This window comes from Artemia franciscana, chromosome 18 (genome assembly GCF_032884065.1).
Source record: "Artemia franciscana chromosome 18, ASM3288406v1, whole genome shotgun sequence".
Classification (NCBI taxonomy): domain Eukaryota; kingdom Metazoa; phylum Arthropoda; class Branchiopoda; order Anostraca; family Artemiidae; genus Artemia; species Artemia franciscana.
In genome coordinates this window covers 27509869-27535378 of record NC_088880.1, presented here as the reverse complement: position 1 = coordinate 27535378, position 25510 = coordinate 27509869, and the positions used below count along the sequence as shown (strand labels likewise).

Sequence of the window (25510 nt, the reverse complement as noted above, 5' to 3'; positions counted from 1 at the left end):
CAAATAGGACACTAGTTCTCACTATCCATAACAAGCGATTGAGATCCAGCACCTTTTCTGTGACCAAATGCCTTGAATTTATGAACCATGCCTCCCTCACCAAGTTGAGAAAGTCTCACTCCCTCACTCTTAATTCCTGCAAAGTTTATTTGAGATGGCTCCTTTTGACTGATGTTCTTACGATAAAATTTCCACCAATAGCTACACTAAAAGTATCCGTGTATTTTTCTAAATTTTCACAAATTTCTTACTCAAATACATTTAAATAATTGTCCAACAAAATATGAGTAAATAAAACAAGACTGACATAATCAATAGGTATCATACTTCCGTGATTGGTAAAAATTACCGAAATGCTGAGACTAACTCTATATATCACGGCAAGTGTTGGCATACTCGCATTCAATCCTCACGTGGACTCCTATCTTCACGGCGTCTTTCTGGAGTCCTAAAAAGAAAGTAGTAATTGAGCCCATTATAATAGTTTGACTCCACCTTTGAACATTTTGATGTTAAAACAATTTTGCCTTTTTTTCACATTAGTATGAAATATCTTTACAGGTAAGAAAAAGGCAGAGTTAAAGTAGGAACATATCTGTAGCATACATACTAAAGCTTGCTTTTCCAAAATAATTGTTTCGTAGAATTATTTATTTGTATATAGCTTACCTTACGGAACTACTAAGGATCGGTAACTCTAGAAAAAAAACCATTTATTTGTAAATACTAATAGACCAAGATGCAAAACACAATAACAAGCACGGCTAGCTCGCTCAGATCGTAGGGCATAAGACTCGCAATCCTAAGGCCACGGGTTTAGGCCCGACGTTCGACTTTTTTCTTAAAGTAAAAGGGTAAAAATTAGAATATTCAGGATATTCTAAGTTATATTTCTGGAAGAAAAACTTATATTAGACTATTTTAAACGCGCAGGAGGATAAAAAATGGATCATAGGGAAGAGAAGAGATCTTTTTTTTTCTCATCGAAAACACCATTTTACTTTTTTTTTGCTTTCAAATTCATTTATTTATTAGAAAATAAATTATTTTCAGCATAAATAATAACATAATACTCTTCAGGGCTGTCCATGAGCCTGACACAAGGCTGTCCAAGGGCGCAGTCCAGTAAACGTGGAAAAGCAAATACGCCATCATCCAAAATTTGGATCAATCCAAATTTCACAAATCAACCTACCGACTAACAGCATAGTTACCGAATCATCTACAACATAAACTACTAAATTCCAATCCAGCATCATTCCCCAATCCCCCTTCCCAGAAAAAATCATGTCCAAGGCCTAATTTTGGTTTTACTTCGATTGCACGTTATATTAAAGATATTATGTCTGATAATTTCCACCATTTTTCTTTTAATATGACAAAAATTTTGGTACTAGTGTCTTACAGCCACTACACTAAGTTCTGTCGAGAAATAAAGTTTGGTTAAAACTAATGAAATACAACAAAATATGATGAAAATGTAATACTTTATCAACAAAATTATGAAAACTACAACAAAGAATTATGGAAGGGGGACGGCCCAGATCGAATTATATTACGCGATCTAAATTAACCTAACCAAAATACCAACCAAATATTTAATCAAAATATATCTACAATGTAGTTTACCACCGAGCCAAAGCTAATATTTTCTGGTATAGAAACCATGAAAACCGGTTATTGTCATATGTTCGCGATACAAGATCTCGAGTGATTTCTGAATTAAAAATGGAATAGCTGTGAGCAAGTCAAGTCATGGCTAATTGTAGAAAAAGCCAAGACAGATAGTCCAATTAAGTGGGCATCTAGTCATGCTAATTTTCCCCCCTTCATTGCCATCGTTGCCCTTCATTTTGCCAAGACAAAAGTACCTAAATTTTAAATCAAATTTTAAGAAAAGATTGTGAGAACTAAACTAATTTATGAAAGACTAAACCAACCTTCAGTAAGATCGCTCGAACGGCCAACACCAGTCACCTTGGACCTCCAGTATATAAGAATCCAAAAGCTCAGACTCCAGAATAAAATTTTTTAAATAATTACGGCGAAGGATAAACTCGAGTTAATATAATTCAAAACAAAGTATCAACAATACAAGTTAAAAACATAATGTAAAATTCAAATAATTACTTTCCCATTCAAATTATTGAGAGGAAAAATCGGAAAAAGAAATTGCCCTCGCACAACTAAATTTTCGTGAATTGCAGCAAAAGCTTTGAAATTAATCAAAACAGATTGAGAAAACTAACAAATCGAAGAACAAAAATTAAGACGGAAAAAGTAAAATAAGAAAGAAAAAGGAAACGAAAGAAAATGGAAGAAACTCAATTCCTACCTGCTCCTGTTTCTTGAAGCTGATCTTGAACGATCTCGCGATTCAGAGCGACGATCACGTGATCTGGAACGGCTTGGAGACCTGAATTTAATTTCAAAAGGATATTAGTCAATAAAGTATTATCCATACTTGAATTTTAAAAACCTAAGTTTATGACCTTAGGAGATAGCAAAGTTATATTTGAAACAGTTTTCTACGTACAATAATCTCCCATGATTTATTGGGACTTAAGACGATTTTCCCTATGTGAACAGATTTTTGTAACTTTTGAAAAAGTGTATAAAAAGAACCATCTATAATCTTTAGATAAATTATTTCAACAGAAAAAGAAGCAGCGATCCCGCTACACTACAAGCTAAACTCTTCCCTCAGCTAGCTTGTGCCAATGAAGAGTAGTATGGAACATCTTTGATCATACTCGTTTATCATTCTGATTTTTCAAAATGTACTTATAGCTTGATGATTTTCCTTTCTTTCTATGATGGTTTATCCATGTTTAAGAAACACATATCAAAATCAGAATTCGCTATATAATTTATACATATCTAATAATACTTCAGTACGCATTTTCCCTACTCATTCCAAAACCACTTTATTCTTTGCTCCTAATCACCAGTCCTACTAAAAAGCACACCACAATTTTTCACATTTTAATAGGCTTTTTTCAAGTCATTCAATCACCCTTATTCATATAAAAAAGAATCAAATTGTTGCAGATTAAGGCCTTTTCCGCTAACTGACCATACCCTTGAAACGAGTTTCAGAATTATCATTGGAACAAACAATTTAATGAGCCAGATTGGTCAAATTTTAGAATAGCAAATATTTAAACTCGTAAAGCAAAATCTACAAAATCCACCTTTGAATTCGAATTTAAAAATCTAGATTCTTAACTCGTACGATTGAGAGGGAACGGCATTTTTTACGATCCAGATTGTCAGTGGAATTGAATATTTCTGATCAACATTATTAATTTATAAGCAGGTTTGCCCACTTACAAAATTTTCGCCCAAATAGCCCCATTTTGTTTTGCGACAACGCACAGGCTGTAATCGGTCTGGAATGTTTCTATGTAAACGCTGTGTTGTCCCAGGTGCACATATAGGGAACCAAGGGCGAAGTTTCTTATCGAATACCATATTGACATAATCTGCTAGTTATTGATAAACCATTGTTACCCTAATTTTTAAGGGTTTCATTTAGGGCGAAAATCAGAAGGCAAGAGCGTTTTCACATGCATCATTCACATGAGACTCTGCTCCACAAACATTGAAATTAAACAACTCTGGGGCAATGTCGTTTAAAAGTATATTGAAAATTTACAATCCTGGGGTGACACAGTAGATTAGTCTCTGCTTGGCAAGACAGGATCTGGGATTTATTCCCATCTATTGCAAGGTCCAAAATTGTAAGGGGATTATGCATTTGTACCTCCAAATAAAAAAAAGAAAACATGACAATTAAACATGGCGCTTCAACAATCCTTTTGAAATATCCTTTTGAATTAAACATGGCGCTTCAACAATTTACATTGCAAAATTTTAAAACAAAACAAATTGCAAAACAAATTTTTCAAATTTTGGGATGTTACAGCATGATCTTGCCGAAATTACTTGAAAGGAGTACCTCAGGCCCTAGGAAATGAATTCCCCCTGTCACCTTCCCCATATATCGCTTATGTGTAGGTATATAGATATACGTGAGGTGTCAGACAATCTGTAAAATATTTATTTATTTGCAAGAAGGTTTATTTTTTTTGTAGCATATCCAATGTCAAATGAAGCAGCCAATCTCAATTCTTCTTTTCTCCGTCAAAGAGGGTTGCTTATAAATAAAGGGTGTACCCAGGTTGTAAACCCATAGAAACTTAGCATTAACTATAGAATTTACTTGAAGCTATTATCCATTGGGAATGTATCGATACAGTTAGTATCGATTCCTTTTTTTACCAGTTGATCTTTTCATCCTGTGTTTTCAAGTTTAAAGATTGATATCATATTTTCATCAGTGTTGCCAAATCGAACCTCGAATACAATTAAGCCAAAATAATAAGTTAGATTTGACAAAAAAAATTATCCATAAAAATTCAAACATTAACCATCGGTTGATTCCTGCCGAAAATTACCCCTTCTTAAGCTATTTAGTACCAATTACTTTTAGCTTATCGTTTTCTGGTGTCAGACACATTTCGGGCTGTCAGTCTCAGCAACTTCACATTTACTGCATAAGCTACTTAAATTCAACATTCAAGGAGAATGGTTGCTAAGTAACTAAGGACTTTTTAAGCTTCTAAGGATACCCAGCATAAGGTTAACCTATATTATCTTCCTTCACTCTAGTAATATTTTCAGTCAGTTTAAATCTGATAATAACATCAATAATGATAATTATAGATTTACTACATATCAAATGACTATTGATTTTTTACTTTTCTATTATTCAAGCAATTGAGGTCAGCTGGGGCGAAGTTTTGTTTTAGTAGGGTCTTGTCGACCCTAGAACGCACCCTAATTGTCAATTTATTAAGGTGACATGGAAACTTAAAATCCTTTTGAGACCCTCAACGGCTGACCACCGCAAAGGCGAAGGGCCCATTACTGAATTCTTCTAGGGAACTAGCAATTAAGAGAGCCTTGTGGTTTGACTTAAAGACAGCGAAGTTTACTTCCCTTTTGTCTGCGAGCTTATCAGTCAAAGTGGGTGGCGTAACAGGGCACTCGCAAAGCGGTCAAATTACTCAAACGATGATTTTTTGTTGTTGATTTTTAGCGCTTTTCCTAGCGGACATGGCGCAACATTTTTAGGGACTGCCCTTTCCTGAACTTTAAAAGAAAATTCTGCTCCATTTAATCGAAAAAACAAAATCTACACTTTCTAATTATGCAATTTTCATTTAGAGGGAATAATTGTGTCTCCAGTGCAAAACATCGGAAGTTAAATGGTTTTACGAAGGTTTCCGGGAAAATAGGCGTTGGCATTTAGTTTTCTGTTGTATATTTGGATCTCTAATCCAAAATCTAGAAGCTATGGCAAGACCAACCAATAGATTCTACGTTGTTTGTCCAAACAAAATAAAAAAAAGTGTACATGGAGTGCTGTTTAGGTAGCGCACTCCTTTAGATTTTTGTTAAGTGCATGTTAATCTTCTTCAGTTTCGGTAGACAGCAAATCAATTTACATTCATTTAATTCGAATACTATGTTTTTAACCTCCTTCCAGTAATCTGAAATGTGCACACTTTGCAATGGTTTTGTCTTATTGTAGATTCTAATTAGAACAAACTTTATAAGTCAAAATCATGTTTTTCGACACAGGTAGCTGGTTCATTACCTTGTGCTTTAATGCGTGAAACTGGGTAAGCTTTTTCTCACATATTAAACAAAGAGCATTTATACACCGAAATTTCTCCATTTTCTAAAGGATGGCAAGATTCCTCCAGCTCCCCGCCATCCCCCATCTGTGTGTAGTAATTTCTGAACCAATCACGATTTAATATTGTGAAATAAAAATAAGATTGAGAATTTAAAGAGCAATAATATTACGCTCCCACAATGAACTACCAAATTTATAATCAGAATTTTAATTTTGTGGAAAAGCATCTCACTCATAGACCAAAGAAATTTTTCCCAGCTCTTCCTTTTTCACTTTAATATATCTTTACATTTTTCTGTCTTCTTCCAAACGGGCTCAAAACTGCAGAATAGATTTCAAGGTTGGAAGTCAGTAGCCGTTGCCAACCAAACAAGTTAATTTTGAAAAGAGGTACACAGTACTACCATTTAATTAAATTTGCAGAAAAAATTGTCAATTATATAATTAAAGTTTAGATTTATATGAAAGGTACTTCATCAACAATTTATGAAATATTTTATCTACTTATTCCACTCCACCCCTTTGTTTGGGAAGAAGTTGAGATCAAACGAGGCGAACAGGACAGATCAGCACTGGAGTGCATCGAGCAGAGAATGGACGCAGTCGCGTAATGAATTCACTTCTTATACTAATCGAAGAGCCTTTGCGGAGAAGAGACAAGCGACGCATGCGCCGTGCAGGGATGTAACCGAAGAAAATAACCCTCAGGAGGGCGAAGAGGGTGACGCAAGGCGGTGAAACCCAGGTGTTGCTGATGCTTAACTCAACGGAGCACCCGTTGCAACTTTCAAACGAAGGATTCAAGATCCACACAGCCGATTAACAGCCCTACAATTTCGAAAACAGTTAGAGATGTGACAATAACAGAAAAAATTACAGAAGAGCCTATTTGATACTTACGAAGTTTGGACACGTAGCCGTAGATTGTATGTTAAAAGATGCGACCCCCCCCCCACCGTATTCACTACCATGGCCAATTAAAACTCCCTTTGAAAGTGATTATACTCTTTCTTTCAGTTGATTAAAATAAAATATATATAAAAATAAAAAAATAAATCATAAAAAAAATTATTATAAAAAATAAAAAAGAAATAATCAATAAAATAAATAAAGAAATCAAATGCCAGTGATTTCCAAATATAAATTGCGGAGATAATATTGTTCTAAAGCAAATTATTGAGGACCTATTGTCGATAACTCTCATCATTTATTAGGCTATAGCACTAATCATTTATCAGGCTATGTTGCTAATTAAATGAAGAGTACATACTACACACCAACGAATATGTATACTTAAAAAAGATATATTGTGAAAAAAACTTGTTACTATTTTTCCCGTTACTTAGTCTCAAATTGTATTATCAAACAACAAAAACGAACTGTATCATATTGACAAAATATGACCATCTTAAAAATATAATAAAATTTGTCTGATTTGCAAAAAAAAAAATGAGATTTATCAGATTAACTGATATAACTTAGACAAATTTCCGTGATCAATGAAGACAATTAATTTATTCATAATAACTCACTTTCAAGCCAATACTGGAGGGAAAGATAATAATTTCAATTTTACCGTATTCTAACACATATGCCCCGTGCCATCTTTTATCATCGATACAGGTGGCGTAAATCTATTCGACGAAAACAGCCAAAATGTAAAACTTTTAAAATCTGTGAATCTTCAATGACTCATTTTGTTCGTTTTATCTGCTATAATTAAATGAAAAAAAAAACAAATTTTTAAATGAAAGTAAGGAGCGACATTAAAACTTAAAACGAACAGAAATTACTCCGTATATGAAAGGGGCTTTTCCTTCTCAACGCCCCGCTCTTTACGCTAAAGTTTAACTTTTTCTCTTAACTCTACATTTTAAAACAGTAAAAAACTTTACCATAAAGAACGGGGCGTTGAGAAGGAAAAGCCCCTTTCATATACGGAGTAATTTCTGTTAGTTTTAAGTTTTAATGTCGCTCCTTACTTTCATTTAAAAAACTTGTTTTTTTTATTTAATTTCTGAACGTTTTTGAATCAATGCATGTTTTGATTTTGGCTCTCCACAGAGGAATAATTAATACGAAATTTGTATATTTTTTTTTTTTTGGCTAAATGGCTTTCTTATAATTTTGATCGAATGATTTTGAGAAAAAAAGAGCGGGAGAGGAAGCCTAGTTGCCCTCCGATTTTCTATTAATTAAAAAGGCAACTAGAACTTTTATTTTTTTACGAATCTTTTTATAAGTAAAAGATATACGTAACTTATAAATTAGCTTACGTAAAGAACTTTAGTATTCTCGTGTTTTATTACATACTAGCTGTTGGGGTGGCGCTTCGCGCCACCCCAACACCTAGTTGGTGGGCGCGCTTCGCCCCCCCCCAAGCCCCCCCGCGCGCGTAAGTCGTTACGCGCCATTGTAGTTGTGTCCCTATGTCCCACCTGTGAATATAGATATATATATATATATATATATATATATATATATATATATATATATATATATATATATATATATATATATATATATATATATATATATATATATATATATATATATATGTTTTTAACTACGTAAAACTTGCGAATATACAACATTCTTTGCTGTCCCATTGTCTGTGCATATAAATAGATTGTCAGGTTTACCGACTCTTGAACATGCAACATATAATGGTCCATGGGAAAACAATCCGTATTCAGATCTATACCTCATGATTCTAATGATTGCCCTTGAGCTTTGTTGATGGTGATTGCTAATCGACCATTCCCTGAGTCGCCATCGTCATTTATATATCCCCCTGTGCACCCCGGCGTCCCCTTTGTAGTTATGTCCCTGTGTCCCGGTCGTCATTTATATTCCCTGTGTCCCGGTCGTCATTTGTGTCCCGGTGTTCCAGTCTGTGATTTCTCTTTGAGTGTCCCGGGTCTTGGTGCTTTGTTGATTGCTAATTTATATTATATTTATATTTTTTATATTTATTAATATTTTTTTAGTTTTCTTTTTCTCTTATTTTTCAGTTTTTTCCTTTTTTTTAGTTTTTTCTTTTTTAGTTTTTAGTTTTTTTTTTTACCTTTTTTTAGTTTTTTTAGTTTTTTAGCTTTTTTAGTTTTTTTATTAGTTTTTAGTTTTTTTTTAGTTTTTGCCTTTTTTTAGTTTTTTCAGTTTTTTTTTAGTTTTTAGTTTTTTACCTTTTTTTAGTTTTTTAGCTTTTTTAGTTTTTTTTCTTTTTAGTTTTTTTTGTAGTTTTTACCTTTTTTAGTTTTTTTTTCTTCTTTTGTATTAGTGTGAAATAATTCAGACGTCATATGCGGACAAACACGACGTCACTCGACAGACAGACAGACAGACATAACCCACAAACAACTTATTTTTATATATATTTATTCATATTTTTTTAGTTTTCTTTTTCTCTTTTATTTTTCAGTTTTTTCCTTGTTTTTAGTTTTTTTCTTTTTTAGTTTTTAGTTTTTTTTAGTTTTTTACCTTTTTTTAGTTTTTTTTTTAGTTTTTTTTAGTTTTTTAGCTTTTTTAGTTTTTTATTAGTTTTTATTTTTTTGTAGTTTTTGCCTTTTTTTATTTTTTTCAGTTTTTTTTAGTTATTAGATTTTTACCTTTTTTTAGTTTTTTAGTTTTTTTAGTTTTTTTTTCTTTTTAGTTTTTTTTGTAGTTTTTACCTTTTTTAGTTTTTTTTCTTCTTTTGTATTAGTGTGAAATAATTCAGACGTCATATGCGAACAAACATGACGTCACCTGATCCATCCACAGATCCACACACAGACAACTTATTTTTATATATATAGATATGAGGGGATTCGCCCCCTCGTCAGTACCTCGCTCTTTACACTAAAGCTTAAATTTTGTCCCAATTCATTAAGAATGACCCCTGAATCACAAAAGCCGCAGAATAAATAGTTGAAATTACTAAAAATACTTTAGCGTAAAGAGAGAGGTATTAGGAGGAGGTGAGCCCCTCACATGGGTAATAATTTCTGTTCGTTTTAAGTTTTAATGCTGCTGCTTACTTCCAGCTGAAAAAAAAAACTTTTTCATATTTATTTTTTCATTCTTTTTTTTAAGTAATGCTAGTAAATCCTGCGCTCCCTTCATGGAAATTTTCTTCCCCCGTGACAAATTCCTCGATGGAAAGTTCCCCCAGCATATCCCCCTCTTCTCAACCCCTGCCTCCAACCAAAAAAATCCTCCTGAAAACGTCTGTACACTTCCCAATAACCATTACTATATGTAAGCACTGGTCGAAGTTTTGAACTTGTAACCCCTCCCACGGGGACTGTGGGGGAGTAAGTCGTCCCCAAAGACATAGTTATAAGGTTTTTCGACTACGCTGAATAAAATGGCTATCTCAGAATTTTGATCCGTTGACTTTGGTAAAATAATTAGCGTGGGAGGAGGCCTAGGTGCCCTCCAATTTTTTGGTCACTTAAAAAGGACACTAGAACTTTTCATTTCCGTTAGAATGAGCCCTCTCGCAACATTCTAGGACAAGTGGGTCGATACGATCACCCCTGGGAAAAAAAAACAAAAAAAAAACAAACAAACAAATAAACACGCATCCGTGATCTGCCTTCTGGCAAAAAATATAAAATTCCACATTTTTGTAGATAGGAGCTTGAAACTTCTACAGTAGGGTTCTCTGATACGCTGAATCTGATGGTGTGATTTTCGTTAAGATTCTATGACTTTTAGGGGGTGTTTCCCCCTATTTTCTAAAATAAAGCAAATTTTCTCAGGCTCGTTACTTTTGATGGGTAAGACTAAACTCGATGAAAATTATATATTTAAAATCAGCATTAAAATGCGATTCTTTTTGGTTACTATTGAGCCGGGTCGCTCCTTACTACAGTTCGTTACCACGAACTGTTTGATATGTACAACTTCACCCTAAAGTACCAAGGACAGTGAAAAATAAAATCAGAATTTCCGATTTAGTTGAGTAAAAACTTATGGAACCATGTATATCTTATAAAATTAGGAAAAAATCGGGAAATTGATTTTTACTGGAAAAGTTGTGCCGTTTTTGATAGTAACTGGAACCAAGCCAAAAAAAAAAATGGTTCAAAATAAGCTAAAAACACCAGACATCAAACAGCTTAAGACAAGGCAGCTTATTCTTTAAAGGTGTATTTGTTTTTGGGAGTTCAACATATCATTCATGATTGAATCTCTAGACAAATTTAACTAGTTTGTTGATTCATTTTCAAACAGTTCGTTGTAACGAACTGTAGTAAGGAACGACCTGGCTCAATATTAACCAAAGCTCTAAAAAATGGAATTTTGATACCAATAGCTACATCAAAAGAATCGCATTTTAATGCTGGTTTTAAATATATAAGTTTCATCAAGTTTAGTCTTACCCATCAAAAGTTACGAGTCTGAGGAAATTTAGGTAATTTTAGAAAATAGGGGGGAAACACCCCCTAAAAGTCATAGAATCTTAACGAAAATCACACCATCAGATTCAGCGTATCAGAGAACCCTACTGTAGAAGTTTCAAGCTCCTATCTACAAAAATGTGGAATTTTGCATTTTTTGCAAGAAGGCAGATCATGGATGCGTGTTTATGTTTGTTTATTTGTTTTTTGTTTTTGTTTTTTTCCAGGGGTGATCGTATCGACCCAGTATTCCTAGAATGTTCCGAGAGGGCTCATTCTAACGGAAATGAAAAGTTCTAGTACCCTTGTCTTTGGGGACAACTTACTCCCCCACAGTCCCCGTGGGAGGGGCTACAAGTTACAAACTTTGACCAGCGCTTACATATAGTAATGGTTATTGGGAAGTGCACAGGCGTTTTCATGAGGATTTTTTGGTTGGGGGGGGGGGTGGGTTGAGAAGAGGGGGATATGCTGGGGGAACTTTCCATCGAGGAATTTGTCATGGGGGAAGAAAATCTCCATGAAGGGAGTGAAGGATTTACTAGTATTATAAAAAGAAAAACAATGAAAAAATAAATATGAAAAGTTTTTTTCAGCTGGAAGTAAGGAGCAGCATTAAAACTTAAAACGAACAGAAATTATTACCCATATGAGGGGCTCACTTCCTCCTAATACCTCGCTCTTTACGAAAAGTATTTTTAGTAATTTCAACTATTTATTCTATGGCTTTTGTGATTCAGGGGTCATTCTTAATGAATTGGGACAAAATTTAAGCTTTAGTGTAAAGAGCGAGGTACTGACGAGGGGGCGAACCATCCATGAAGGGAGTGAAGGATTTACTAGTATTATAAAAAGAAAAACAATGAAAAAATAAATATGAAAAGTTTTTTTCAGCTGGAAGTAAGGAGCAGCATTAAAACTTAAAACGAACAGAAATTATTACCCATATGAGGGGCTCACTTCCTCCTAATACCTCGCTCTTTACGAAAAGTATTTTTAGTAATTTCAACTATTTATTCTATGGCTTTTGTGATTCAGGGGTCATTCTTAATGAATTGGGACAAAATTTAAGCTTTAGTGTAAAGAGCGAGGTACTGACGAGGGGGCGAACCCCCTCATACATGTAATAAAAAAAATGAGAATACAAAAGTTCTTTACGTAAGCTAATTTATAAGTTACGTATATATTTTACAAATAAAAAGATTCGTAAAAAATTAAAAGTTCTAGTTGCCTTTTTAATTAACCAAAAAATCAGAGGGCAACTAGGCTTCTTCCTCTCCCGCTCTTTTTTTCTCAAAATCATTCGATCAAAACTATGAGAAAGCCACTTAGCCAAAAAAAAAAAAAAAATACAAATTTCGTTTTAATTATTCCTCCGCGGAGAGCCAAAATCAAAACATTCAATGATTCAAAAACGTTCAGAAATTAAAAAAAAAAAAAACAAGTTTTTTTTAACTGAAAGTAATGAGCGACATTAAAACTTAAAACGAACAGAAATTACTTCGTATATGAAAGGGGTTGATTCCTCATCAACGCTCCGCTCTTTAGGCTAAAGTTTTTACTGTTTTAAAAAGAAGAGTTGAGAGAATGAGTCAAACTTTAGCATAAAGAGCGGGGCGTTAATGAGGAAGCAGCCCCTTTCATATACGAAGTAATTTCTGTTCGTATTAAGTTTTAATGTCGCTCCTTACTTTCAGTTAAAAAAAACTTGTTTTTTTATTTAATCATGGTTTAAGGCGGCAATAATGACCAAAATACTGCACTGGTCTAAAACCTATAATTCTGAAACAGTCAAGGGGGTACAGCTATAGTGGTCAAGGGGTCCAACAGTTTGTATTTTCATATCCTTGGATCCTTGGTACTTTAAATAAAAAACAAACAATTTCTGATACTGAGAAAGAAATGGAAAGGTTGACCCCGGTTTCACAATACCACTACGTTACCTACGCTAAGTGGCTTACGCTATAAAGGGATAAAGCTTTTCGCTTACTTATAAAGGGCTTAAGATTTCTTGCTTTATTTAACTTTCAAAAATGAAAATGAAGGAACGATTTGTATTATAGTCAATATTTAGATGTAAAGACATGGAAGGTAATGAGGGAACAAATATAATTTTGTCCCTTGGATTTTACAAAAAAGGGCTTGATATAACAAAGTCTATTATCGTATAATAGTATACAATATAAAGTATTTTTGTTGGATTTTTTCGGTTTGTGGATTGAAAATGGGAGGTACCAAATATTTTTTTATTCGATTTTTTGTGTTTCTTTTTTTTGTGTTTAGTGTCGTCACTTTTCATACGTTGATTTATACTTAGGCATAGTGGGGTAATTATTTACCTAATCAAGTTTTGCTTCAAGTTTTGTTGCTTACTGTTGATGAATAAACCCTCTCTTTCTAACAAAAAAATAATCCAATATTCTAATTCATCCATGGCGGATTCAAATCACTTATCCTCTTAATTAGTTACATTACGCAGGTTAAGTTGAATTTTTTCAACTTTGTAATTGGCTTATGTTATGGAGCTTAAGTAGGTTACGTTATGGAGCTTATGGGGCTTACGGACCTCAAGTGAGCAAGTGTGAAAGACCTATTTAGCTGATGTGAAAACAGCATAATTCCCACTAATCTATAAGTGGCACTAATCTGGTCTAGTGTCGTATCCAGTAGTATACTAAAAAGCTGAAAAGACATATGGTTTTTGAAAGCGTAGACGCGTTAACGATCAGCTGGACTTTCCATAGAAAAGGTAGCATTTTCTTTGCAAAAATTTTACATTTGTGAATTAAATCTCAATGAAAACGTTGGGTCAAGCCATCAATCAGTGGCTCAAGTGACGCTGGATCTTCTTAAACCTCTAATTTGATAACTTAAATTAGCTGTTTTCTCCTTGACCACTCAGTCTGTCTAGTGACAGATTTTTTTTTTAATCTGTCTTATCTGTTAGACAAGTTGGTAGGGTTAGCAACAAAGTCGTTGCTGTAGATATTAATAAAATAATAACACCAAAATCTTCAGTAAAGAATAATAAAAAAAAAGTATAAACGTTCATTACTGAAAATATACAGTCACAGTGAGTTAAACACTCAAAACTCAAATAATTAGAAGCATAAAACTTAGCATAAAAAGCCCATAACGAGCTTTAATCTAGAAAAATTCCTAGTTCGAAAGCTGATTTAAAACAAACTACTGAATTGAATGAATCATCAAATTTTTAGCTTGAAAACCCAAAGTCTCTTAGCCTAAAATTCTATAAAAAAAAATAAGTTTCTAAATGAAAAGAATAAATACTAGTGCATTCAAAACTCAAGCGATATCTACAAAATTACACTACAACATATGAAATAATCCACCTATATACAACTAAATAAATGTTAAGAATTCAATAAAAAAGTTATTATTGGTTCTTAAAAAAAAAACAGAGCCAGATTAGACTAGGAGGAGTGCCATTTGTTTTGATTATTTTTAACTATTTCGCAAAGTTTTTTTATTAGAATTTAGTGTTACCTCTATGAAGCAACGCTTTTCCTTTGTTTCTATAAATTAATAATAAACTGCAGTTCCTAAAATAACTTCTTACGAAAATCTTATCTCGGATGACGCCGTTCACTGCCAGTACCAAAGAGAACGAAAACTTATCAGGAGTTAGATTTCTAGCGATTTAGGCAAAGGGAGCGAAAATCCTTGCACTTTCCCAAACATTTTCATAAATTGGGAGCCCTACAGAAATGGTTTGTTCTGAACAGTTGAGTTCCAGTTCTATCATTTTCAAACAACTGGACAAGGTTGGGACTACAAAGTATCGAACAGAGGCCAACTAGGACACCGCAAACATAAAAAATGAAGTCTTTTCCAGTTGAAAACTGGTGTTTCCCTTGCATTTGGCTTTAATTTAAAACAGGCCAGTATAAACTAAAGAACAGGCTAAGTAGCCCATTTATTTAAAAACGTATTTAATGAGAAGGAAACTAAAAACGCAATAGAAATTAGTTGAAAACAATACCGAGAAGAGATTTTAACACAAAATAATGAGCATGTTCAAAAACACCTATATATCTAGGTTAAAGCATCTTAAGCAAGACCTCATCCAGGAGGAATAGGGGATTGCCCCCACCCCCTCATGTTTGTCCGACTCGTAAAAATGTAACGAAAGTGAATGTAAACAAATTTTTGATGCGTTCTTAAAGTTCTTTTGTACCCCCCCCCCCAGAAAAAATCCTTTTGCGACCCCATCCCCCTGAAGTGTTAAAACATAAAATATTTGTAAGTTTTGTGTGTCTGTGTATAATTGTCTTTCCCTTTTACCACATTCCTATTAACTTTGCTATTAAGATGGGTTAAAAATAAGTTTTTTTTTTCGGAAATGCACCACAAGCTGGACTTTTCCAGAGAAATTCACCTTTAAACTGGTTTTCAAACAATCAAAACTGTATACATTATAAAGAATGTATTTGTTGATATTCTCATACGAGTTCACAGTTAATCACGATTAGAATTGGAACACATCCAATTTTTCTTATCCATTAATACCAAGAAAGCTCTGAAATTGAAAGCCTCGCTCAATTTATTTCATACCAAAAAGCAGATTTGGCCTTTTTTGGTAATTCTTAATGAACTATGAACTTTTTTTTCTGAACAGATTCTTAGTGAACAGAAAACTTGACTACGAAACTATTATTTAGAATTCTTCGTTCTTAGATATCTACTAAGAATTTTTGGCAAGAAATTCGAACTCGACAGCTCATGCTTGCCTCTATGGTAAAAGGCATGGCTCCTCCAAAATACGACGAGTCCTTTAGAATTTTCCAGATTGAATTATGCAGCTGTTTATTAAAAGAGCTCACTCAGTGACTGTATCTTTAATGCTCACGTTACCTTTTTTCTTATAAAGGAAAGAGGTGTAAAATATTCACAAAAAGGTTGATTTCCTGTTAGCCAAGATGACTTCAACCTACTTCATTATTTTGACTGTTTCAGACATCCCCTCCTTAGGTCTGATGGTGTATTCCCAATAACGTGTACGGCTCACGTCATAGCAGAATTTTCTGCCAAATTTTCCGTTCTATTTGCAATAGCCTGGTAAACTTTTTTAGTTCACCTTCTGGCAAATAAAACCCAAAAAGAAAACATTTTTACTTGTTAGTTAACTAACTTCTATTAAACCAAACGCAAATCAGTTTTTCTTCGGAAAGGTTGATATCTTTTCAACATACAAGAAGTGTACACAGTAACCAAATGCGCAAGAAAATTCCTCTTAGCTAATTCACACCTATATTTCAGCTATTGACTGTTTTTGTTACCCATCTAACTCTTGCAAATACGTTCCCATTTTTATTTTTCTTTCAAAAAATCTTAACTCACCTCCTTCTATTGTTACGTCCTCCGCCTCCACCTCCTTTTCTGCAGTCTCTTGCAAAGTGGCCTCTTTCTCCACAATCATAGCATCTTTCGTCACGAATGTTACGATTACCTCCTCGTCCAGATCGACGTCTTCCACTAGACAGCTCTACGCGAACTCTGCGGCCGCATATTGTTCTACAAAAGGGCAATGGTAATATTAATCGTGCTATTCCTATTGCTCGTAGTACATTAAATGGCCTAGTGTCCCCACATCCAAATCCATTGGCAACATCCAGCATAAATTTATTTGTGATTCCAGGGATATGTTTAAAGCTGGTTATGGCGAGCCATATTCATTTTAATAGCTGTCGTCTTGCTAAACTCTATTTAGGTATTTGTGGCTATCCAATTTTATGCACTTTTGGGCTACATCTGATTTTTAATAAACATTATTTCACACAAATGAAGATAACTATTTTAGATATTGTAAGTTTTTTATTGTATTTGCTATGCGCCTTGTGGGTGGTTATGGTTCAACAACAATTTTGACCTCGCATAACACTGTGCAAACAAAGATGAGTCAGGTTAGGTTAATTAATGGTTGGGTCCATACTAATTGTTTGGGCCTTGGTTGGGCCCATGACAAAGTCTTATTCAATTTTTATCAGTGTGTATTTTTGTTCTTAGATTTATTGTCTATTTAATATCTTATTTAGATTGTTTTATTATTTCTAATGATTTAAACAATTATTATTTTATTTATTTTTGTTTTATTAATAATTAATCATTATGTTGTTTGAAATTGTGGCCCTTAAAATTTAGACGTAAATAATTTAGAGGACTTTGGACTATCAGAGCTGGAGTTACAACTCAAAAATAAAGGTTTCATTTCTTTGGTTGCAAACTCTTTGATTTGTCAAGAGTGATTTAAGAATCCGACTCAGTTGGTAATATGCTACAATCACAGGTGTATACAAGTCTAAACCTGAACATTAAGATCAAGAATTTTTACTGGGAAGAGGGAATGGAAAACAAATTATCAGTTCATTTCTTTTATTTTTAAAGGGGAAAGGCTCTTCAGATCAATCATGGGGGGGGGGCGCCAATTTGTGCAGATATAATTAAGATCAATCACTTCATGAGATGTTGCTAGTCTTTGAGTTTACTTATTTTCTTGTGTTTAAAACTGTTGAAACTATTTTAAAGGAGTTCAATCATGGCTTTATGGGACTTATAGGACACAACCTAACTAAGAAGATCCCTGCCACAAGTTTTCTAGTAACTATTACTAGAATGATCACAAGCAATGAACTTTCTGAAGGGAAGAGGGACTAAAAAAAATATTAGTTGATAACTAAAATGAGATGTTCCCAGAAATTCAGAAAAATTTAGGACTTCTGGGGGGCTTTGTCCTTAAGCTCCTCCCCCCCCCTCTGTGTACATTCTTGTGAGCAAGTCTACATAAACTTACTCTTTTCACCTCTATTTTAGCAGGAATCATGAGTAAAAAAAAAAAAATCTTAGGCCACAATTTTGCAATACTCCTGATATGAGGAGGGTATCCTATGTACCCTAGGGTATCCTATGTGTGCAGATATGAATACTTATTAAATAGATCTGGTGCCTTTCCATTATTTTAATAATGCTCACATGTCTTGAACAGACTCTGTACCAAAGTAATAAATTAGGATCAAAGTTATACACGGTAAGATAAATATGAAAACAGGTACTTTTGTAAAATTTACAATAGATAATGACAGCACAATGCCCTCAACAAAGACTAATACTTCAAATAAATAGGTAAGAGAAACATAAATTTGCCCTTTTCTAGCTAAATTTAAACTGTTAGTTTTAGATGATATACACAGACCTATGTTCACATACTAGGGTATGCTAATTACATACAAACAGAACTTTTTTTTTAATCAAAAGGATTTCTCACTCCAAACAAATTCTGTGAAAAAAAAAAATATACATATCAATAATTATTATCTAAAGTTAAAGTCGCTTTCGAAAAATCTCAATCCCCCCTCCCCAATCCACAACAACAGCCTAGCATACGCATAGACTTAAATGAGTATTTAAAAAGTTCACTGGAATGGCTGAAAAGTCTAAAACTTTCCTAAGCAAAAATTTAAAAAAATATATGCTCTCAGCTAAGATAATACAGCATAGAAGCAATACATCCCCCTCCACCCGCCCCTTGATTTGTCAAAATAGATATGGAAATTAATGTAAAATGTAAAGAAATTTGTAGCTGGAAATGCCATTTTACTGAAGCATCAGATTGCCCCTTGTAGTTGAATACAACCACAGTAGGAACAGCAATAACCTGAGGATAGAGTTTTGGGAGTTTCCTCCATAACAAAAGCAAAAAAGCTTTTAGCAAAAAGCTCTAGCAAAAAATTTGAGTTGGTACACACTTGAAAAATGAAACTGGAAACATTGTTTGCCCTTGTGGAATCTATGAGGAATTGGCACATGCATGACCTACTGTCCCCTGGCATGATTATAGACAGGAGAGGGAGGGAGCGTCCTCAAAATTAGTCTGAATTTTTCGATGGACCAAATACAAGGTTTATGCAAACTTTAAAATACAATTTCTAAAGCTGATGAAAAGCATGTGATAGTAACAAACTGACCTGCCATCCAGCCCTCTAACAGCATCTTCAGCATCTCTTGTGTCATCAAATTCCACAAAGGCAAATCCAGGAGGATTTCGTGCAACCCATACATTCCTTAGTCTTCCATAATATGAAAAAGCATCCTCCAATTCACTTTTAGATGCATTGTTTCCTAAAAAAATGAAAAAACAAATAAGACATGAAATAACAAAAATTGACAGAGAAAGGTGGCTTTAATTAAACCTGTTTTTCTCTCTTAATTTTTTGTAAATAGAAAAGCAGTGTAGTCTAAGAAATTATTTATGGACTAGCATTTCTCATTGGTTTTGCTGTACTTAATGATCATAACTGCTTATGTGGGAAATGAGGATTACTTCCTGAGATTGGATAAATAGGCCCCAAAAGCCCCGCCCCCCCAAAAAAAGAAGTATATCCCCCATAAAAAATTTGCACATAAGGCAGATATAGTTACCATAAATCCACTTAAGACCCATGACCAAAAGTAAATCCAGAGGGTTACAGGTCTGCCCTCCCCCCCCCCAAAAAAAGTCTGAATTATAAAAGCATAACAAAAATGCATATAAACAAATTGTGGATGCATTTTTAGTGCCCTCCCCCCCCAAAAAAAAAACATATATGCCCTTACCCTAAACCTCAGGAATACTGCTCTGATAACAATCCCCCAATACATGGTTTATAACTGTGTATATCTATGCAATAGATGATATTCACTAATTGCTAATCTTGTCCTTCTTTATTTGTAGTTGTTTGTAACAAAAATGTGATATTAATAACAATAGCTCAAAACTTTTTTCTTTTCACATGACTTTGTTCTTCCTTTTCTTTTCACATGAGTCCCTCTGATGGCTTTTTTTCTGGCCCCCTGCTTATTAGATGAACTAGCTCTTTTAGCAACATGACTCCCAAATTGATTCTTAGCCAAACTTGATTTTTTGTTCTCGTTTTATTTACGTCGTGTATATATGGAAGGAGTGAAGTAGTGAAAGGAGTGGAAGAAGTGTGGAAGGAGGTGATTAAATTTACCTTTCTGAATGTCATTTTGGCTATAAAAACCATTTCTGGGATTTGTTTCTTATCTAAAAGAACAAATTTCATTTTCATAAGAATTCAGTGTCCTGAGAGGGGAAGGGGCAATGATGTATACTTGCAAATCTCTTTCCAAACCCTTCCTAATTTCAAGCTGGCCGTGATTAGATGAACTGATGGAACTCAAAAATCCCAAGTTAAAATTGAAAATTTTTATTTAAAAGTAAGTATTCATTGGCAGAAGACAACGCTTTTAATATCAGGCCATAGCTTCGTGAAGATGCTACAAAATGTTTGCTAGGATTTTGTTCTATTACCTCTAATTACTTAGAAATCTTAGAAAATGTCTTGCTCTTTTTCACAATTGTACTCTATGAGGGATATTGCTTTTAGAACAAAATCAGTACTATCATGAGCAGGGACCTTAGTAGTCAAGAAGCGTCATTAATCCAATACAAATACAAATACAGCAGCTCAGTTGGTAAAGCATTATGTTCCAGGTTCTAGGTCCAAGAGGTTCCAGGTTCGAACCTTGGCTTTAGCATTAATACAAAAGAAGAAAAAAACTAAAAAAGATAGACTACAAAAAAAAAAACTAAAAAGAAAATACTAAAAAAAACTAAAAAAGCTAAAAAACTAAAAAAAAAGGTATTCAAGCCAAAGTAGCTGAGTTGGTAAAGCATCATGTTCCAGGTTCTAGGTCCAAGAGGTTCCAGGTTCGAACCTTGGCTTTAGCATTAATACAAAAGAAGAAAAAAAACTAAAAAAGAAAAAAACACATCATCAGGACACAACTACAACAGGGACGCCAGGGGGCCATATAAATGACAATGGGGACACATAAAATGTTTGATTAGCAATCACCATCAACAAAGCTCAAGGGCAATCATTAGAATAATGAGGTATAGAATACGGATTGTTTTTCCCATGGACAACTATATGTTGCGTGTTAAAGAGTCGGTAAACCTGACAATCTATATGTACAGACAATGGGACAGTGAAGAATACGTAGTTAAAAACATATATATATATATATATATATATATATATATATATATATATATATATACATGTATGTATATACATAAAAGCGCCCCCACCAACTAGTTAAAAATAAATAGTTTTTTAACTTACTCAGAAACTTATTGAGTTTGGCAAATGAGACTTTCAAGAAAAGGCATGCAGCTCATCTTGAAGTCTAGTAAAATGTTTTGAGGCTCCTTTCCCCAGAATATAAGAATTAATAACAGATAGTTTATTGTAGTATAAAGTTTAGAGAAGGAATCGCACTACAATTACCAAAAATTCCTACTTTAATCACTGGAACTATTTATTTTGCTCACTATTGAGAAGTATATCAACTAGTGATATATAACTGCAAAAAAAAAAAACAACCAACAAATGAAACAAAGCACTGATTTACAATAGGTTCAATAACATAAATGAGTAAAATACATTTTTTTTAAGTGTTTGTTGTTTTTTAAATATAGTCAAAATAAAGTATACTCACAACAAAATTAAGGAACCTATTATTATTTTTACTAAAATTAATAAGTTTTTTTTTTACCAAGGTTAAGACAGATTCTTTTGTTTAATATCCTAAGCCTTAATAATAAGGAAGGAGTAGATTTGATATAAAATTACATTGTGATGCAGAAGTCAGAGCCAAAAAAATTACATTTTGATCCCCTATTTCTCTTTCTAATCTTATTCTCTTTCTAAACATAATAATCATTGCTCTTGCAGTTATATCCCAACCTCCTTGAATGAGCTGAATATAGCTCTAGGGCTGTTCTAAATTATTAGATGTATAAAATTTCTGCTACATACTGAATTGATGCAGCTGCAATATATACAAGCCTATCTAAAGCCATCCTGGCCAAGTGGATTGGTGCACTGGATTCAGGATCCTTTGTCTTAGGGGGGCAAGGGTTAGAATCCTGCTGTACCCAATTATTTAATTTGTGACAGGGGCTAGTGGCATGACTCTGTAAGCTCAGCCAGAGTTGACCCAGCTCTAAATGATTACCTGGATAAATCTGGGGAAGGTAAACAGGAAGGGTGTGCAAAAGCACAGGATGGTTGTCCCCCAGCCCCCCCCCATTGTACTTATTGGCTGAAGGGCCAAGAAACAGAAATGAGCACTGCTGGTAGGGACTGTAAAGCCTAATATTATATTCTTTACTTTATCTAAACAGGACTAGATATAGACCTATGCTAGCCTAATAAGTCTACAGAGGATTGCTGGATTTTTTTAATAGGCTTAAGTTGGTATTATAAGCCAACTGGGTAATAGCATTATTATTAGTTTCAGTAACATTTAGAATAGCATGAATATTTAGCAACAATAACATTATTAGTTAGAGTAAATATTAGTTTTAATATTACTGAACATGATTTAAGGTGACCACAGTACTTAATGCATCTCTTTTCAAATATATAGTTATTGTCTTAACAAATTTTATTCTCAGCCCTTTAAGTAAAACTGGTTGCTTACTAGAAAATGGTTACTGGAAATTATGATACCTTAAAACAATCATAAAGACAGTAACTACTTATCTCATTTAAAAAATTAAGTTATTATGATTGTTTAAAGTAAATTTAGCACTTTTGGGAACTATTCTCTCCTGGCAAATACTAAAGAATAATGTGTCAGTTTAAGGGTACCTTTAACTGCTCCAAATAAAAAATATACAAAGGACAGTTGAAATATGCAATTACCATAAAATAAAAACAATATTAGAAGAATAGAAATTATACAATTAGTATAAAAACTAAAATTAGTATAGTTGAATAAATAAATTTAGTACAAAATAAATAAAAAGTAAAAAATGGGATTAGTATACTCAGAAACAGCATGGAAAATGCTTCACATGGTATACAGACAATGCAGACAGTCAGCAGGAATTGCCAAAGGTGAAAAGTGTGGCATAAATGCTTCACATGGGTTAACAGTGTACTGAGCTGTGTAATGTAAAAAAAAAAACTATAAAAATTAAGTACCCACCTTTACTCCCTCTAGAGGGCCCTGAAATTTGTCTACATGTATTGGTTTCAGTTATTAGTTGTATTGGTTTCAGTTATTAGTTGCTTTTTCTCTGCCTTTAGTTCTGAAAATGCAACTCCTAATATTACATTAATTTGCACTTTGGAGCAAATTAGTTGCAAGAACTGTGATGTTCTGTAGTTGATAATGGTGATAGATCTGGTCACTGTGCTAAGGTCAAGCAACAAACCATAGGGACTAGAGAGTGCTGGAGAGATGCAATTTAAGCCCACTTGGTAACAGTGATCACATGGTAGGTATGGTTCAAGGACCATTCTCCAGCAATTTAGATATGGCACCACCACACAACAGCAACTTTGGATAGAGTGTGTGAGATGGTTGGGTATGACAAGCTGCATCATCCTCCAAGCCAACTCTTTATTGTCTTCCATGACTGTTATGGTAGTGAGGGCTGGGAGGGGGTTGAGTAGAATTTTGAGACATATCAATGTTTTTTTTTTTAATTTAGGAAATGTATTTGCATATCATTAAAACCTTACAGAGTAAGACAACCAGTACTGGGACACTTTGATCACTCTGCCTATTCTGGGACAGAAGCTTTGATTGGATTACAACATGTCCAATGCTGGGACAAAAGACATGTTGTCTTTTGTCCCAGTATTAGACATGTTGCAATCCAACCAAAGATTCTGTCCAAGAATAGGCAGAGTGATTGAAGTGTCCCAGTACTGGTTGTCTTACCCTAAAATGGAATAGAGCAAAGTTATGAAGCTGAAAACTATTTTGTTGTACTTCAACTAAGCAGAAAATCTATTTTGCAAGGTTCACTTTTATAATACACATATTTTTAAAGACCAGAGACCTTTAGAGGGAGAAGGAGTGGAGGTAGTTGCTTCAAAATAGTCTATCTTTCCAGGACATACATTAGTCTGTAGATTCATCCCTGGAAGTTTCATTTTCCTAACCTAAAACCTTTTTGAGATAGCAAGAAGTCAATTAACTATAATTTTACCAATAGGAACATTGACCTATAGGCCTACTCTAGCCTGTTGACTCATCCCTGAAAGTTTTATTTCCTAACCTAACCCTTTTCTGAGATAGCAATAAGGTACTAAACTAGAATTAAACCCCTATCTGTACTGTTCAAGGTTCAATTGGGTTTAATTAAAAAAAAAGGAAATAACTAAACTTAAAGTGGACCAGATTTTATCTTATTGCTAGTACTGACCAGAGCTACTCCTAGGAATCAACCAGGTCAGCTACCCTAGGCACCATAGCTGTCATAGGAACAGGGGCGCCATGACTGTGGGATTGCCTCTGATCAAATTCTTCACTTTAAGGTGCGTTTATTTGCTTATATTTGATACAGGACGAAATTGTAATTAATTTTTCCCTAGGTAGGCCTACTATCAACCCTAGGCATAGGAACAGCTCTGGTAGGCTATTAGCCTAGAGTTTGGATGCAATTGTTATGGTAGATTAATATAGGATAGTTAGAAAGAGCCCCGAATTGAGAGTGTTATGAATATTTATTTCCTGCTATCTAGACATTTACCTTAATAACTTCCACATCAGCTAGCCTAGGCCTGACTTACTGGCTATCTAAAAGCATCAAGCCCTGTCAATACACCTGACGATAAAGTAAGTTACTTACCAAGATCCCCAACATAAATTTTTGCATCTGAATAGCCCCGCGCCATAATTGAAGTTCTTCAGTATTAATTATTACAGCTATTTCAAATTTGGAATACAAAGACGTAAAATGGCGGATAAAAGAATAATGTAAACAGTAAAGTCGGGCAATTATAAAAGATAATAGATGGCGAAGTATATTGAATCAACTTAGCCACTACTGCTTAACTAACTCGGTCGAGGCCGAAGGTCGAGCTTGGTCGAAGGTCGAGGCCGAGGGCCTCGACCCAGTTCGTTGATTTTCGAATTGAAAAAAGGGAGGTTAGGTTAGGTTAGATTAGCCGACTTTGTCGAAGACTAATCGTGTTTTGAAAGATTTGCCGACTTCATTGCTTTTAACATCAAAATATGATTTTTTTTTTAACAAAATTTCGCAACTTAGTTACAACTAACTTACCTTCATTTAGAAAATTAGTGAATTTAAATTCATATCACAGTTCAAATTATCCCATTTAGATGACCGACAGTTAAGGAAATATAGACTAATACCAATACTTAAAGAATTCCGTGAAATTTTTTCGATTCATTGTTATGACATTGAAAAAAATAATTTAATGGAATATAAAGTAGAAATAGATGAAACAAAACCCCTTTTTCCAACCATGTTAATTTAATTTACCTCTTAAAATGCAAGAAAGCATCCTTGCAATGGCTCATGCACGCATAGTCCAAATGGAACGATCGGAATTTCGTTCCCAATATTTCT

The 25510-nt window shown here is 33.9% G+C and overlaps 1 protein-coding gene across 2 annotated transcripts; it reads right to left on the bottom strand.

Annotated features, from left to right (window-relative positions):
* Positions 1-202: 202 nt before the first annotated feature.
* On the bottom strand, positions 203-24924 carry LOC136038828 (serine/arginine-rich splicing factor 7-like). 2 transcript variants are annotated; one of them, XR_010620315.1, is made up of 6 exons: positions 24767-24924; positions 19077-19230; positions 16456-16629; positions 6212-6535; positions 2336-2416; positions 335-448 (listed from the first exon to the last, which is right to left on the bottom strand). XR_010620315.1 is itself a non-coding variant. In XM_065722236.1 (5 exons), the coding sequence occupies exons 1-5, from the start codon at positions 24810-24812 to the stop codon at positions 403-405; spliced, it is 501 nt and encodes a 166-aa protein (XP_065578308.1). In that variant the 5' UTR covers positions 24813-24923; the 3' UTR covers positions 203-402. The 2 variants fall into 2 exon arrangements, 1 of the variants encoding a protein (XP_065578308.1); XM_065722236.1 differs by lacking the exon at positions 6212-6535 and having other exon boundaries at positions 203-448; positions 24767-24923.
* Between the last annotated feature and the right edge of the window lie 586 nt (positions 24925-25510).

Bases quoted from the DNA above. Each gene is read 5' to 3' on its own strand.
- LOC136038828 (XM_065722236.1), bottom strand. From the start codon at position 24,812: ATGGCGCGGGGCTATTCAGATGCAAAAATTTATGTTGGGGATCTTG. The intron at 2,417-16,455 runs GTGAGTTAAGAT...AATTAAATTCAG, and splicing joins GGACGTAACAATAGAAGGAG to GTCTCCAAGCCGTTCCAGAT. The intron at 449-2,335 runs GTAGGAATTGAG...CTTTCTTTTTAG, and splicing joins GCTTCAAGAAACAGGAGCAG to GACTCCAGAAAGACGCCGTG.